An 18,549-nucleotide genomic window follows, 5' to 3' on the forward strand; every position below is an offset into this window, starting at 1 on the left:
AAGGTGAGACACTTAAGGAAATAAAGGTGGCAGGAGGTAGCAGGTGCTGGCTGTGTTGGTGCAGATTTTTGTCGTCATGACTCAGTTTCTTGATTGCTCATGTTGAGTAACCTCACAAAAACCCATCTAATAAAATGAGAAGTTCAGTGTTCTCTTGCTATGAAGGTCTGGGCAACCAGTTGCCACCTCCACAGGAGAATGCATGGTGAATTTCCAGATAGAGGCATTGCTTTGCACATTGGTACTAAACTTTGTGAACACATTTGTAGAAGATTGGTTGAATGTGAAAATAAATAAGTGCAATATAAAACAAGTTTTATACTTTTTGAAAGAAAAGCATGACTCTCAAACCACTAAAAATTTTTTTGAGAGCAGAAAAAAAGCAAAAAAATTGATTATTACTCTAGGGAGTTTTACTGCTTTGGTACACGTAAATCATTAAACAGGGACCTCACTCTTGCTTGACTTTGCTGATTCTGGTTTAAGACCATTATTTGCCAATTAATTATCTTATCTGTTTTTCAGCACCCATAGTAGAATTATTTTATTACATGAAGAATGATCATTATCCCTTTGTATTAACGACATTAACTGCTTTTGTGTCTTAGGAGTGTGGAAGTAGAGTAGTTGGAGCAATGAAGACAGATATTTTTCTTTTATAATTGTTTCAACTTTTCCAGTTGGATTTTCTGCTTTAAACCCAATCCAAATGGTAAAGACTGGGGAATCATGACTTGTTTGTCATTTTTAACCCTCATAACTAGTGCATGTAGCTTATCTAAATCAGAATGTATTGGTCTTAACTGCCTCTGTTTGTTTACATCAACTTTTGTCTGGGCTCTAACTGAATTGTAAGATCATTGAACAGGAACTGTTCCCACTATATGTGTTTAGTGCCTTTCACAATGGGGCACCAAGCCTCATGTTGTCTCTCCTGTAATGTAAACAGAAAGAAGTTAATCATTGTCATGGGCAGATTTCTTTTCTTTCTCTTTTAGTGGTATATGTGATGTTGATTTGCTTATTTTGGACATATTTTGGACATATGTCTCCTGTATTTTAAGTGATCTGCCTGCGTGGCCTGTTACCTTTCTCTCCAAAATTATGTAATACAAGGTTCAAAACCTTTTTACTGAGGTGGTTTTGGTATAACTTTACAGTTCTTGGCCACTTAAACTTTCTCTGCCCAAGCAGAAGTCTGTGGGTAAACGTGGGAGATGACATAAGGCATTGCCTTTAATTTGGTCACTTTTAAAATTTTTAGATACTTGTATAAGGCAAATAATATAGGAGAAGCTTTAAGTGGGTTTTGGGTAAATGGAGAAATAATCTCCTTCACTTATGTGCTGTCTGTCCAGAGCTTATTTCAAGGAGTCATTAAATAAGTGACAATCAAAGTTTTGTTGAATAAAACTCCCAACAGAGTAACTACAGAAAATCTGTTACTGTAAACCTGTGTATGTAGGATTTATTTTATACACCCTTGTGTGATGTTGTGAAAAAATTATTACACAAAGTTAAAGGAAGCATTAGAGCAGTTTTGTGAGTGTAGTTGCACACGCTTAAAACATACATGTAATGCAGTTTGTCTGCAGCTGTTTCAGAAGCTGTCAGGTAATTTTTTAAAAATAAGCAAGGCAAACCTCTCTGTGCAGCTGCAGAACTTGAGCACTGCTTCATTGAGATGAGGCAGATCAGAGAAGATCAGTGCCCAGAAAAACCTCAGCCTTTTTCCCAGGGAGGCAGCTATGACATAGTGCTTCTATATTATGAGAAACAGTGAATATTTTTCACCATCTCTGTGTAATTCATGGTTTTCAGACTTTTGCTGTGTCAGACCTTAGTGTGGCACTGTACCAAGGTTACCATAAGCTGTGTGCCATGGATTACAGCATCCCCTGTCTTTTCTCTTCCTCACCTTGAAACTCAGTAACATCTTATAACTGAAGTACCACAGCTCTAATTTAATTAAATTACTTGTGAAAAGGATCTCATTCTTTGGGAAGATTCTTGGAATGATCCTTGAGGAAGAGCCTTATACCTCTCTCTATAAAATTGTGTTCAAGTACTTATTCCTTCCATTTGAAAAAGCTGCATCTGCAGAGAAATTGTGAGTGTCTGGAGGGCTGTACACCACAGCAAGACTGAGGGGATTGGTTTGTTTGGGTTGAAAGCCCAGGATGGTATCAGATCAGTCTAACAGTGATGAGTTTTGGTACCTGTGCAGACACATTACCTCATGTAAGAGCTGGTTCAAGAGCTTCTCAAGAACTTGGCAGACTGTGCATGGGCACTGCCCTCAGGGAAAAAAGGAGGAAGGCATTGAAGCTGCCCCAAGTGAGGAGCAGGGACTTCCAGTGACTTGTGTCAGAGCATGTCCAGGGTCTGTCACATGTGGAGCATACCCAGTATCACCCTACAGTCAGTGCCAGTGAATGTTTCTTTCTACATCATTAGCACAGCAAGTTCTTTTTCCCTTCTTTGTTGGCCTGCCTGGGCTGAGTCTTAGGCAAGTTCCTCTAGCAAGCAAGAGTTATCCTTTAGGCATTCTGGCAGTGATTTGACCTTGCTGTACAGATATTTTGTTGCCTCAGGTGGTGGACAAAAGCAAAGGACAGCAATATCCCTGGCACAGTGATTCTTAAGGCATTTTAGCTAGAGGGCATGTGGTAAAAAGAATGGTATTTTGATAGGCTGCAGACAAGTCCAATTTACCCATTACAGATAGTGTGAAAAGAACTCCTGCTTGTAATTATGGCACTGAGCACTGAGGTGGTGCAGGAAGAATCTGAAGAAAATTATTTCAAGGATGGTAGCAGGTAGCAGGAATGTGAAGATCAAGTATGGGTGATATAAACAGCTCTGCACAGGTAGGAGTCACATCTGCTAAACCTGCAGCCACTGTCAACACTTGTCTAGCAGAGAGCACTTGGCAGTGCCTGGTTGTCCTGCAATCACCTGAAGCAGAAGGCAGTGAGTCTCCTTGTGCAGACTGCCAAGCTGGGAGTGAGCTGCTGTTAATTCTGATTTAGTTACCAATGCCATTACCAAGTCAGTCTTCCAGACAATATGGTCTTGTGACACACTTTGCACATTCAGGTAGTACTGAAATGGCTACTTGTGCTCTCTTTTTAGAGTTGAAGGAGTGTGTTTAATTTGGGTGCCTTTTTAAGGCACTGTCTTTTGCCACCCTCTGGTGCCTTTTGCCAGACTTGAAGAGTGTTCTGGGGAAGCACTGCTGCTGTTCTTAAATTTTAGAGACAGGTTGCCAGGCAAGATGGACATCTCGTCTGACCTGGTATGGCTTTCTTATGCAATTAGTACTTATGTAAGTGATCTGTCTTCTGTGTAATGTGAAACGAGGTTGTCTCACATGCTGCCTCTCCTGGAATACAGCTTTATTAATTTACACATACTATATGCACTAGTTGAGTGTTGCAACATCACAGAACCTGATCACTGAGCACAGAACTAGAGTGTGATTACTTTGTGATTAAAGATTTACCAAATCGATTATGTGTTACACAAGGTTGCTGCAGTATCAGAACTGCTATTCTGAACAGATTAAAACTAATGTAAAATACTTCAGACATATTTATCTTTATAAACATCACAGAACACATTTCCTGTTTAAAGCATAATTTTTTAAGTCTTTCTCAAATGTCATAAAATAATTCTTTCTCCTTCCTGTCATCAATGCTTAGATCTCCCAGCAATCAGTTATACTCAGTTCTCACTGCATTGAGAGATACTGTGATTGTTCCTTATTGGACATTGGAGAATGAACTACTTGTAATAATGCAATTACATATGCTTATTAAAAAGAAAAATGTTAAGTGTTTGAGAGAGCCTTTGTGTTTCACAAAGATACTTCTCTTTTTCAGGAATGATGTTGACCACTGATACCTTTAACATTGCAGCTGTCTGTAACTGTGGTGATAGCAGAGCTTTGTCAAAGACCAGGATATATAGAGCTGAACAGTTTAACAAGTAATCATAGCCACTTGGCTTTTAAAAGCATGAATCTTCATCAGTTCAGCAAGTAATACTTTTGTCTCAAAGACAAGATAGAGATACTACATGCAGCTTGATATAGTTGGTTAGAATCTGGCTGGAATTAATGTTCTGTAAAGTATGTAAAGCAGCATAAGAACCATTGGTAACTGTTTACATGCTATTAATAATTAGCAACCTTCCTAGCAGTCTGTTAGGAAAGAACCATGCGTTGGCTACAATAGAAACTCAACTCCATTCGGTTGGGTTCAAATTACATTTCACTTCAACAATGGGGCATGAATGGGGCTCATTTGAGTTTCTGCCACTGTAAACAAAGAGATGTTGGAATGTTTCATTTGTTTATTGATTTATTTATTTGGACAGGTGCAACTTGATCATATGAAAAAAAAATTCAAATATAGGCAGAAAATAGCTTAGTAAGCATTGTCCAGTCAGAGTATATGATAGTAACCAATATCTTGACTCAAAATAATTTAGTCTGTGGCTGGTTTTGAATTTGGGTCTTAGAATAATCGAATCATGTTCTGGAGAAAGTGCTTTACCTGGACCTAGAAAATAGAAAATACAGATTTTATTTTCTGATTAATTTCTTTTTATATACTAAGTTCCTTCTTTGACTTTCTGCTAAAAATGATGTGCACGTCTGTGAGGTAGGCTGTGTTAATGGTAATAGAGCTCATCCTTGGGAAGAGGTCATTCAGTTCTGATGGATCCCATCTGTATGAGGATGATTCTCTAGGGTGTAATTTTCCTCAGCTATTTGAAACCCTCTCATAAGTGCTCCAAAGTGATCAGGTTCTATAATTTGCAAAATTATGGCAAGAGGAAAGAGCTAGGAAGATTGTTGGTGGGATTGTATGTTAGAATGCAGTATCACAGGACTAATAGCCTAAATTAATGCAGGGAGAGAGTTGATTCAGGCTTTTTTTTTTTTGCATCTCCAGCACCTGGACACCCACATTTCTCCAAAGTGAACACTACAAAGGGAGAATGGATGATGGTAGCACCAATTTAGGATTTGGGGCAGGGGAAGTTTGAGACTAGAGAAACAATATGGAGTTACATGCAGAAGACATTACCTGTGGTATAAAGTTTTCCAGTTCTTTCGTGTTAAATGCAAAATTGCTCAGCAATCTGCTAACAAATCCCACAAATACCTTGCTTACAGGTAGAAATAAACTTACAGAAAGATTGAGCTGACCTTGCACATTTAATTCCTTAAATTATCTTACCATACAACACAGCCCATGTTGCAGCTGTGTATTGTATCATAGTCCTATCAAATATGTTCCTCTGTCTCTCAGCAGGTGGAATGAATTGGATATACACTCAGATTTGGAAGCAATGCCTTTAATATTTCAGTTCACACTAAGAATTTGCTGTCTTTATTTTCATTTCAACATTACATTGCATTTGAGCAATGACAGGGCTTCTCCTGTGCTGCACACATTGGATTCCTGTCAGTGCTAACAGAAGGTATGTGCACACACCAATGGAAGCACGGATTAGAGTTTCTCTTGAGGTGAACAACTGTTTATAATTAGAGTTGTGGGAATGAAGGAAAACCCAGCTAGCAAGCAAGCAGTCCCTCTTCCAAAAAGCTTGGTAAACTCATAAAGCTCAGAGGCTTAATCTCTGAACCAGAGTGCTTGTTATCTAATCCCCACCAGCTGTTGTGTACTTGGTAGCCATGACATCTGTAATAGAGCTGAAGGGCCTGTCTATATTGGTTGGCACCTTTACCCACCAACTGAACTTGATTCTTCTCTCATTGCTCACATTTACCTGCTTTAAATCATTAACCAGTTGCTCAGGGTTTGATCATCCATTTAACCATACTTTATAATAGAAGTCAAGTGCTGCTTTTCACATTAAGCGTATTTTAGGTGTGTAGGGCTTCAGCAGGTCTCATTTTTGTGTTGCTTATAAGAAAAAGGTATCAACCACAAGAATTTCCTCTGGTTTCATATTGATTCCTAACACAGACTTAAAACTGACCTGGGAGTGAAACCTCTTGAGTTGTATTTGAACTGAAAAACACCACCACACTTCCAGTAAACAGAATAAAGGATTATATGCATCTCCATTAACTGATGTGTATGAATTGCTGTAGGTATAATATAAATGTAAGCAAGGTATGTGTGTTCATTATAACTGTGATTCAGAGATCACTGTCAGTTGTGCTGTAGTGGATATTGTTTTTTTTAAGCTGGCAGAGGACAGGAATTGGCCCATCTTGAGAAAAACAGCCATTTTATGTCCCCCAGTTCTTGAGTGAGTGCTGTGATTTCAAGCCCTCAGCACCACCAGCAGTGCAGAGGAACAGCTGCTGTGCAGAGTGGAGTGTGACCCCTTCATGCTAGGTGTGGATAAAACTCCTATTTTGGTCCTTGTAAGGGACCGAAGGGTCCTTGTAAGGGGTTAGAGGGAAGGTGCCTTATTCCTGGATCCCACATGGGTTTAGTTTGGAGCTAAGGGCTGAGCTGTTCTCCCGGTAAGAGCATTTCTGGACATGGAAGAACATACTTGTGGGTTATTTTACTGGTTAAAACAAAGCTGTTTATGGCTTCCTGGCACTGTGAATAGTTAGATTGGGCAGCTGAAGTTGATACTGTGGCCAAAACTGGGCCTGAAGGCTGCAATAAATGTCTGCTAGCTGTCATCTTATTATTGTGGGTCCAAGGTTTTGAACTGTCCTTAAACAGCTCCAGTGTCTGTAATACTGTCAAAATCCAGAATACTGGCCTCATAAATAAAATGAACTATTCTAAGTTTTCAAAGAAATGCCTCTCAAGTTTTGTTAAATTTCATTATAGTAATTTTTCAGTTGGAGTTAATTTGATTGATTTTTATTTTTCCCCCCCCCCCAGAATGGCACGAAGAAGTTCTGGGATTTTATGAGGACACATGACAGGTAACAATGGCATCACATTATTTCCCATTATCTTCTGTTGTATTTCATACTGTATTCTCTTTAACTGGTCAAGTGTTGTTGAAGTTTTCTTTCCTCCAATTTCCTCTTCAATTCTCACTTCTTGTGTAATACTTACATGTGGTTCTCTACTGTTTAAGATAGAATTAGCAGAAATTTCAAAATCTCCTTGTGGTTTATTATGTTTTTAGTAAGTTTTGTCTTTTCTTGACTGTTCCAGTATTAGAGTTTTAACACATAATTGTGCATTAACACATTATTGTGCACATTATTTACACATTACATTATTAACACATTATTGTACATTTTAATGATTACATAGAAGATGGAACTGAAAGTTGGGATTGTATGAAATTCTCTTTTTTGAGTGAGAATTTATTACCTGAAGGAAGGAGTTTATTCTGTCTTTCCAAATGTATTTCTCTGATCAGAGAAGAAAAGCAATTAACTTCCGACTTCAAAGATCAGTTCATACAACATTATAACAAATAAGGTGCATATAAAACAGACCAAGTCTCAGTGTTATTAAAAACTAAAATATTTATATATGTCTTTCAAAAAGTATTAATATTTGATCTGTTTGCTGAAAATTCAAGCATTAGAAGATAAAAATAAAAAGCAAGGGTAGCAACTTTTTCCAAGAAAAAGCTTTTCTAAATCTATTAAATGTAAAAAATGTAGCAAAACACTAAAATAAATTGTGACATAACCGGAGCCACATCAGGAGATGTGTTTTTTGTGTGCATTAAATAACTAAAATCAGTTGCATTTTGGGAAATTCTTCTCTGTTTAAACCCTCTAAGTCCTTACATGATTCTTTTCGTGATGTGAGTCTTTATATGCATGTGGGTGCCTGGGAGGGATATAAAATTCTAGCAGCAGTTTTTATCTATATAAAGATTATGAAGGTAAAATTTTCAGGAGACTTGGGAAGGTATTAGTTGGATTAAAAATGCCTGTAGTGCTTGAGAATGAGGACAGAAAAGGGAATGATATTTCGATACTGAACTTCACACTTGCTTTTGGAATTTGCCTGGAAGACAGTTCTGTCTTTGCACTTTGTCTGTCCATATGGGCATGTGCCTGAATTTATGATGGCAGATACAAAGGCTGAAATGATAATTGATTGCTGGAAATTTAATATATTCCCATTCAAGCAAGTGAATCCAGCCTCAAGTCACAGTGCTGAGAACATGACTTCCAGATGAATTTATATGACTATTTTTGTTTAAACTTTGGTTTATCACTGTGTGATAATGTGTGAATATATGCAACTAACTAAGTGGGGTAAGTATTAAAGGATCAGTTTTCCATGAACTTCTTGGGAACAGTATTTCTGAAGGACTTTTGTGGACATTTTTAAAATAGTTGAGAGCATAACTTTATAAAAAGGCTACAGCCACATGTCATGCCAGTCATCTCTGGTCACATAACATTTGTTAGCTTCAGATGCACAACAGCTGCCACCCCAACTTATTAGTGACTACTGTGGAACTGCAGAATGTCTAACACTCTTTCACAAGGAAATTCATGGCAGCTTCTGACACCAAAGGTAGTAATATGAACTTCCTGCATAGGAAATCCATGGGTTTACATAAATTTGTTTTTGTGAATAGGAAGGCAGTTATTACCCAATACATTAGTCAGATTCAAAATCCCTTATAATACTTTAAAGCTCTACATTTTGATGTATTTTAATAGCTGTGATGCTTATTACATGGAAAAGTCATGCTAACCAGTTCCTGAAGATTATGAAGAACTTCATGCTGAGAGAGCTCTTACAGGTTCATTACTGTCAATGAAAGATAAATATGGAAGAAGAGGAGAGGTTTCTGGGACACAGTTCTGTTGGTCAGGATTTCCTGGTGTGTATGTCTACTTGAAGAAGATTGTACATGTTTTCCAGCATTAAGATCCCTTTTCCATAATACTTTTTCATAAGTATTCATAGCTTACAACTTACAGAAGTGCTGTAAGACTGTTAAATGCTCCAAGTATCTGTAATAGGACTGTTTACCTGAACTGAGCATGTTCTGTAAAGATCTGTAAAGAACACATGTATATATTATATATTTACACAGAATTTATATGCATTACAAATTTAGTGATGATGAATTAAAAAAACAACTGTGTAATCCTATAAAACCAGACATTGTGCCTAACCCATGTCTTTATTTGTCATCCTCTTTCAGCAGCACAAGTTAAACATGCTTAAGACTGACTTCCTTGCTGCATGGTAGTGAAATGAGAGCTTATGTGCTGGGTTCCTTTGGGACCCCAGTGTTCTGTCTCATTTCCAATTAGGTCAATGTAAGCCAATATTTAATAGATTTGTATCAGAAGATACAAGAAAATATTTACCAAGAGAGATGAAGTTATTGTTGTATAAATGAATCCTTTCCAACTGTTCAGATGAACAGCTGATTAAATTGTACAAAGACAAAAGCACAAGGGCTGCAGTAGTCACTTCATTTGCCTTAGATGTGAGTCATCTTTTAAAATCTCACTATATGTTGCAGTAGGGCAAGATCATTTAACCATATGTAGTCTGGTGGTGTAACTCTACCAGAAGGAAAAATAGCAGAATTGGTATTACTTTTCCTTTTCTTCCCTTTATTTCTTTTCTTTAGTTATTGCACATCTTGGACATGAGTCTACAGTATGTGGTTCATGAGCTCTCTTAAGATCAAGATCATTCAGAACTAGACATCCATCCTGATGTCACTGCTGTAATTCATGTTGAACAAATAATTGCTTACTCCCTGCCTGCCATTTAAAGACAAAAATAGTTATGTGCAATTTGTTACTGGTCACACAATAAACTGTGTTACAGCAAACCTTCAGAACCTGTGCTGTCAGAAGTCAACAGTGTGTCAGCATAGACAAAAGAAGCAGCATTTCTTACCATATTTAGGTTTAAATTCTAACAGGAGGAAGATCCACGACACAAGGACAATACCTATGGGCCGCAGTTTGGTCCTGGAATGCTTTGCCCAGAGTCTCCATCCTTAGAGAAATCCAAACCTTTACTGGACAAAGCTCTGAGAAATCAGGCCCAACTTAAAGAGTGACTTTTAACAGGAGATTGGATCAGATGATTTCCAGAAGTCACTTACATCCTGAAGGTTTCTATGATTTTACAAGCATATTAAATGTTTAATGAGTGTTACAATTCCCATCTGAAAACTGTCAAAATTTTGTAAACTTGTCAAGGAATCTGTCAATTCATAAGCCATTTTTTCTATTGGAAAATAATGAGCTTACTATTGTTCTTGTCCTGTGGAGTTAGATTTAAGTTAATATTTATTTGAAACACACAGATGAACATTATCAGAACTCATTGAAAGGTTTTACAATGTCATTAGAAACAACAATGAAATTTACTAAAAATGAATGAAGAGAAGTAAAAATCCTTGATTACCTCTTCTCCACTGTAATTATTGAACAAGTTTATTGAGGTGTTGCTCCTAAGAGTTAAATAATTTTGGCCTGTTGTGTCAGGCACACAGCACAAGATGCTTTCTGCAGTTATGCACCATTAACTTTTCTAATTAAGTGTAATTTTCACTTTAATACTCAAGGTGATGTGTTTGGTCATTTTTAAACATATACTGATGAAAATCAGGCAGAGTGCAAGTAATGAAGATTTAGATACAAGGTTTATTTCAGGCTTGTTTTTAGGCTTGGGTCTGTCAGAACTGGTTAGCAATTTGTGGGGGTGTGATTTGTGGGCTGGTAATTTTTTTAAGGACTTGGCTTTTAAAAATTAAAATCTTTATCAGGAGAATATTTTCCTTCTGCAAATTTGTGGTGATTTTCTGTTAGAAATAGAAACATGCTAAATTTTACAGAGTAACCATCAATACCTGTAACAAAAAATATTCTCTAAAACCAGACTCAGGTTACAGTTATATTCTCCCTCATCCTAATTTTGCTATATATAGTACAGTAAGAGCCTGAAATGTAATACTTAAGTTCTACATTCATCTACTTTATAAAGCAATAGACCACATTCGTTTCAGGTTTCAGCAGCTCCCCTTAAACAGATTCAAGGCTTTTAAAAGGCATAATTTGGGAACAGATGAAGGTCAGTGTACAGTCATGTGCTCCCTTCTGTGCTTTGAGTAATAACGCCTGAGAACAGGGACACAACTGTACCTTTTCTTAGTTGACAAAACAAAATTATGTCTACGTCTCTGTGTGAAAGTATGAAAAATTCACTGTAAAGTTCACTGCATTTAAAAGAGAACAAATTTGAGGAGACTGAATTGTGTGCATGATAGTTATGTGAGTTCCTCTGAACTCTGAAAATATCATGTGATGAATAAAAAGCATTTGGATAAAAAACTTGCAGCTCTACATGTGCATTGTACCCCATTCATGCTGCATTTTTACCTGCAAAAACATGTCACAGTGACTCACCAGTAGCTCCTGACTTCGAAATTATTAATGAAAAAAGCTGAAAGTTTATTCTTATATTTCTGCTTTGTAAGATTTGTCTTTTGTGGGTATACCACTCATCATTTTTCTGGGTCTGGATTGAAGGCACTTGAGACAGTAATTTGTGTTTGGATTTAAGTGTTTATTACTTGTTATCAGTAAAACAGTCTCAATACTGTGAGTTTGGCAGCTTTTCATGACAAGGCACAAAATGGCCAACAATCTTTTGTTACAAGGTCTTTTAAGACTAAACTATCCAATTAAGAACTGACACCTAGATTATTTCCCCTTTTAACCTAATAATTGATCCCAAAGAACTGCAATGCAGATTTTCTGCCCAATTACAAAATGCCACCCAAACCCATGAAGAGGAAGGAAGAAGAAGCATGAAGAAGAAACCCAGGACAACACCCTGTGCCCTCTATCTTGCTTCCATCCACAGCATACTAAAAATCCCAGAACCTAAATTTTTCACCAAGCGATACACCTACCCTACTCTCTATAATCTATTTCACACTCTTGTGGATTCCAGTCTATCTTGAAGTCTAGGAAACTTTCTCCATGAATGAGGGTCAAAGTCAGTGCTCCCCTGGGGGTCAGGGCACCCCAGAGCAGACAGAGAAATATTCCCAGTGCCCTGGGCTTCCACAGCCTTTTTGTTTTTTCAAGTGAAGAGATTAACTTGTTTCACACAAATTAATTTCTAACAAATTAATTCCTAATCTAATTTGCTTCCTCGGAATAAACAACTTTACACTTTATCTATTACAAAGACAACTGAAAAATGTAGTTTTCCATCAGGAGGGTGAAGGAGACCAGAGCAACCTCCACCTCAGCTTGTTCCCTCCTGCAGGCAAACAGGAGGAGGTTCTCCAGGCAGGTTAGGAGTGAGCATAACTCCACAGGAGGAGGTGCAGGTGTGGAGGCTGTGTGCTGTGCATCAGCTGGCCAAGGGCAGGGATCAGGAGTGCCCAGGGCACTGAGGGTCACAGCCCAGCAGCTGTGGCTGCATCCCAGCCCTGGCCAAGGGAGCAGCCAGGGATGGTCACCGAGCTGGGCCAGTGGCCTGCAGGAGCCACGGGGGCTGTTCTGGCTCAGTGGCTGGAGCAGGCAGCTATGGAGACAGGGTGGAAGTCATGTGCCCTGACCACATTATAGGAGTGGATTAAATTCCTTCTCCTATTTCATATGCCAGATCATTTGGGCTTTATGGAAACTTAATCCTGTATGTATTTTTCTGGTTTATGTCCTAGTGTATTATAAGACACCATGAAATTTAACTCAGATGCTTCCTTTGTGCAAGAATTATCACAGCAGCTTTAAAATACAGCTTTTTAATATCATTACAGGTAAAAGAAAAATGTTTTTCTTGGGTGGCATATGCCTTTTACTTTCAGTGATGTGCTGTTATTCTCTAAACCTTGTCTGTCTTGGTAATGTCTCCTCCAGGGTGTCAGTGATGTGGAATTTTCTTGATTATCTTCAAAGATAGCATGGAAGATAATGCACTGTTTAAAATAACTGGAAGTAGTTCAACAAACAAAAATGATGAAAAGTTTAGGGAAATAATAGCTGAGAGAAGGGAATGAGGGCTGGGCATGTTCATGCAAAGGATATCACAACTGAGGAGAGAAATTACCACTTATCATAAAATGTAAAGGAACATTGCAGAACAGGCCAGAATAATTTAATTTCATCAGTAATCAATGACAGAATGAGAAATTATGTATGGTGAGGAAAGTATTTTTAAAATTAAGTGCTAAGAAACTGTTTTTACCAATAAGCAAGAAGGCATGTTTTGTAATCACTGTCATTGAAAATGCTCAGGTCTAGGCTTGATATCTGTCTATCAAGGATGTTATCAGGATAATGATAATTTTCCTGGTATTAGAAGGAAAAAATGTAGTAGCCTATTAGTTTCCTTCAGCCCAAGTAATTACATGATTTGTTTGCATACAATATTTGCAAATAAAATGCACTTAATGCTGTGTTTTTTGTTGTTCATTTTTGGGGTTTTCTACAGTGAAAACTTGACAGATCCTCTGCTTTTGTGCCAGGAATTCTGCAGGCGTATTTACTGTCTTTTAAAATGAGTTACTATGTTACCTTAGGATCCAATTTAAATAAAAGCATAGGAATGAGAGAAACATGAGGTGTTGTAAAGTTATCAGAGAGAAACATGAAGTCATAAATTTTCAGATTCTCATTTCATCTTCTTAAGCATGTGATATGGAAGCATCCTATAGTGTATAATCTCTTCTCTGCTGTATCACTGAAACAGGGTAAAATGGCAATAAAATCTTTATAGAGGAAATTGCTTCATTGGGAAGTTGAATATTCACCTAATTCCAAGAATAGAATCCATGAAAATTCTTATAACTAAGTGGGTACATGAGAATTTAGACTGATTAGTCATTGATTTCTGAATACAGGTTTCTGGTATCCAGATTAGAAGAATCTTGGATTTTTCACAAGTTTAGGGATTTAATTTTCTAGTGTTTCCAACAATATGCAAAATAAATTAATGTATTCATTCTCTTATAATCACTGAAATCAGAAAGAGTCTTCCCTTTGCTTTCAGGTGATTTGAAATAAACCTGTTCTGTGTTAAGGGTGCCAAGAGTTAGTACATGGCCTAGAGACATGGCCTGCATTTGGGATGGGTAAAAATAATCTCAGGAAAGCTAGGGAATGTTCTGTAGTTGGAGTACCTGTATTTCAGAATTTTAGCTGAAAACATCTCTTGGAAAAGAGGGAATTATTTAAACCTTATTCTAGAAAATTCAGGAAAATGTGAACAACTATCATTTTCTCACTGATGGTACTGAGAGTGTGCAGTTATACCTGGCAAAAGGTTGTGTTTTGCACATCATGCTTGGATTTTGGTAGGTAATAAACAAAGTTGCTCGTTTCCCTTACCTTAGTGCAGAACACTTGAACTTTTTTGTTTTGTGAGCTGTCTTTGAAACCTGATGGTATTTTAAATATTTGACTTTTGCCATTTCAGAATGGAATAGAGACATACTTAGGCTTTTTAGGTGGATTATTTATTGGCCTTACTATGTGATAGCATTTATAAATGGCAGTTTCACGAACAATTAGGAATTGGAACAAAAGCCCATCAGGCTCTGACATCTGTTGCACATAATTCCCATAAAGCTGTATTTAATCAAATAAGTTAGCATAAAACCTGAATTTATTTATTAAAATATTTTCTTGAAAGAATCCCATTGAGATGCAATGTGTCATTTCTAAGGGTATCCTGGGATACTGGCCAAGATATGACACTTCAGGAATGTTATTGAGAGCAGTGTGCTTTGATGTCTCATTTATTTTGCAGTTGAATTTTCTTTCTCATTTTTCTTTGTTGTATGAAAATAAGTTGCTGAGAGAATTGTTTATTCCAGAGAAGTTTTCCCAATGATATTCTCTGGTTGGCAATACAAATTGCTACTTTAAAAGTAGATACAAAATGTGTTTTTAAAGTGCATGTATATGGGCTTGTTACCACTTCTTAGTTCATTTTTATGCTGGTCTGATGATTAACCAAATATATGCTTCCTGCTTTATGGTGTCATGAACAACTTCCTGCTGCAGTTCAGTTTACTGAAACCAAACTTCCTTTTGATTTTTTCCAAAGAAAAGTTTATTTTCTCAAGCATACGTGGCTCACCACTTTATTCTGGGTTTATTTAGTATTAAATATTTACATTGTGTTGGAGAAAGCATTCAAATTTCATCAGCATACAGAAGTCTTTTAGACATCTCTAATTATCTATTGCCAAATCCACTTTATCTGTGATTAGTATGAAAGGGTGAATGTTTTTGTCAGGAGCTTATAACTTTGCTTTTGTAATGGGCTGCATTTTAAGCAGCCAATTGGATTGGTGTTGGCCTTTGAAAGATGCAAAATGCTTTGAAGGAAGACTTAAATGAACCAGTAAAGACTGTGCAAGCACACACATTTAATCTCAGGACTATCTGCATTATAGCTAAAGCTCTGGGAAACTAAAGGAATTGCACTGGAGAGTAATCAAAGGGTACAGCTTTATTACATCTCTGTTCTGAAAATGAAGGGGCTGTTTTCTCTGGCTTAAGGTGCTGGGTGCTGTGCTGATGGAAGGAAGAAGACAGCACTTTAGACACCACATTTGAAGTTTTCAGGACGTGTCCAGCTATGAAACTGATGGTTGATTTGAATACAGAAGTGGCACAGGGGCTACATACAATTTTTTTTTACAGACATCAAAAATAATTTGGAAATAAGATGAAGCATGCCCTCCTGAAGGTTGAGTCCTCCCAAAGGATTGCATTTGAGTGTTGGCTCTCAAACAGGTTTAGGTGATTTTTGACTATCATTTCAAACTGAAAACACAGTCATTTTAGATTCAGACAAGGAGAGGACACATTCACAAATGTGAACGTGGTTGTGTGGATATGTCAGAGCACCTTGCAGGATCTGAAGGGGACCCACAGAGAGAGACTCTGTCAGCAGCTGCAGTGACAGGACAGGGAGTAATAGGTACAGATTCAAAGAGGGAAAGTTTATATTGGATATTAGGAAGAAGTTTTTTACTGTGAGGGTGTGAGGCACTGGAACAGGTTGCCCAGGGAGGTTGTGGATGCCCCAAGCCTGGCAGTGTTTAAAGCCAGGTTGGATAACACCTGGAGCAACCTGGTCAGGTGGGAGCTGTCCTTGCCTGTGGCAGTGGGGCAGTAGAGGATCTTTAAGGTCCATTCCAGCCCTTTAGCATTTTATAAACATAATTTATTTGTGATCTGGCGTGTTTCTCAAATACGATATTCTAAAAAGACTAGATGGAATTATAGGCTTGACATAGAAAACTATGAATAATCAATTTGTCATCCCTCTATGAACAAAGAAAGCCAAATTCATATAAGTTCAAGAAGAAAAACATATTTAAAGCTAAAACAATTATGGGATTTCTGAATTATTTATTTATTTCTTACTAACTTTTCATCTAGTATGATTCGTAAATCTTGACATTTTCTCCTTTATGAGCTATGTGGGCAAAAATATTAAATGTGTGTTTTATATTCACATGCTCTCCAGCAGAGATGAATGCATCTCTAAATACCTCTGTGGTTGCACAGTACATTTGATTATTTTCTTCTGATTGTATCAAAGGGAATTTTAAAACCAAATATCTGTTGAGAGTCAAGGGGGCTGATTAAATCACTTACTTGCTTTTATTCCTGCATGCCATTTTTGTGTCTCCTTTTGGAATCTGCCATTCCTTTTTCTTTGTCTTTATTGAAAATGGTAACTGAAATACTGCAGGCGCTGTATTAGTAGTATTGGAGGGGTTTTGGTGGTTTGGTTTGGTTGGTTTGTTGTGGTTTTTTAGACATCATACATCATTAGTTCCTGAAGTCTCCCCCATGGAGCTGAGATTCTTGTTTGTAGGCAGCACTTACCAGTATTACAAGATTTAAACTAATTTTGAGATACTTTATAACTTTTTAAAGTAGGTGAAAGTGGCTGAGGCTAATAGCTCAGAAGTCCTGGCTTTCAATGTTAATATCAGTCTTTTTTAGGTGCTTTATCTTCCACTATTCATTTCTGATCACAATTTGTGTGTGTCACACACATATCCATGCTTGACACCAGTATCTCCTGAGTTGCTCTTACAGGGATTTAAGAAAGGTCCATTTCTTTGCCTGTGTTATCTCATCATTTACCTAATGTATAAGTATTTTAGTTATTAATAGAGAATTGTCATTAAAAGTCCTCATCTCCAGCTTTGAGAGAGTCTTGTCTCACTGACAGAAGTACAGGGGTCTTGTCCTTGTCTTTGCTATTGCTGTACTGTGGGGATTTTCTACAATTATTTTTTAGTTTACAAATTCACATTTGTAAAGTCAGCATTAAGGCCACATCTAAGAATAACGAAAGACTGAATCCGTCTTTATTTATTAAAGGATTTTGAAAGTTTGTCTCCTGAAAAGCAATTAGTAAGTGTCAGCAGTTGCATGTGGATTAACTATAGCCCTAGAAGTACACATTTAAGAAGCTGTGGTAAAGTTCATTTGCTGATCTCAGTTTCTGGGATGGATTGTAAAAGAATTAACTTTGCATGGTCCATATGTGTGTGTGCACATTTTAAAAGGATGTCAGTTTTCATCTGCCCCCTACCTCAGAGCTGCTGTGGTCAAATGCTGCATGTCTTGTGCTGCTCCATGAAACACCACCTTCCTTTCTCAGGTTTGAGCGTGAAGTTGTAGTATTTCTAGCTAAATATCTGCTGTGCTGGAATATCACAAAGCATCAGTTACTGTGATTTCAGTAAATACAGAGCTGCACTGTGTTGGGGGAAGGGGGGAAGGAAAATTGTGGAAGTATGGCACACAATAGAGTCATTTTCTAAACTATTCTCAGCAGCGTTTTCAGTTGTAAAGGTTGTATTCAGGTAGGTGTTTTCTCTTTTCATAAAAGTCTTAAAGGTGGAGGAGGAATTAAGGTTCTGCACTCTTACATTGCAGGGCCCTTGGGTCAGCTGTCTGATTTCTGCTCATTGATTCAGTTTAGGGAAGTCGCATATCCATCATGAATCCTAATACCTGTTTCACTCGGGGCTTTTTTGAAGTTTAAATGGTTAAATGCTGCAAGAGAGCATTAGTTGAATAGTTGGAATCCCTTTCAGAAAACATTGTGTGCCAAGACCAGACAGACCTCAACTGCAAACTTGAGTACAGCAACAGCTCAAGTACAGGTTAAATGCTCTTTGTGACATTTTAGGTACATATATTTCTTAAAATATTTTAAAGCTACTCTAATTGTTCCCATATTTATAGAAAGAACAATATTCTACATCATTGCACAGTAAGCTGTTCTTTGGGGAGAACTACTGTAATTAAGAGTAGTGATTTATTTTATGTATAAAGTGAGTGGGAGCTACTGCAGTGGGAAGTTGAGGACAAGGTTGAGCTGAAGGTTAAGTAGGTCTGTGGTCTTCACCAGCCCTGGAAGACTCTTTACGCACCCTGTCATCTCTTAATAAATTCTTTTTCTGTTTGCTTATAGTCCCTAATGCAACCATGACAGATGAGGTGTGGAAGAGCTGAGTCTCCTTCACTGGGCAGTGGTATTTGCATTCCTGAGCTCTCCTTTTACACCTCTGATTTCCCCCAGAGTCAGT

General features: G+C 37.5%; 1 protein-coding gene across 2 annotated transcripts in view; it reads left to right on the forward strand.

The window, feature by feature from the left end:
- The window catches only part of NUDT14 (nudix hydrolase 14), a 60,122-nt gene that overhangs the window by 21,198 nt on the left and 20,375 nt on the right, over positions 1-18,549 (forward strand). The window contains exon 2 of one of the 2 annotated variants that reach the window (XM_005491816.4): positions 6,888-6,931. In XM_005491816.4, the coding sequence (XP_005491873.1) occupies positions 6,888-6,931 (44 nt within the window). Of the gene's footprint in view, positions 1-6,887; positions 6,932-18,549 lie in introns of those variants that run through there. The other variant, XM_026796312.2, reaches the window with a different exon arrangement.

Source organism: Zonotrichia albicollis, chromosome 6 (assembly GCF_047830755.1).
Source record: "Zonotrichia albicollis isolate bZonAlb1 chromosome 6, bZonAlb1.hap1, whole genome shotgun sequence".
Taxonomy (NCBI): domain Eukaryota; kingdom Metazoa; phylum Chordata; class Aves; order Passeriformes; family Passerellidae; genus Zonotrichia; species Zonotrichia albicollis.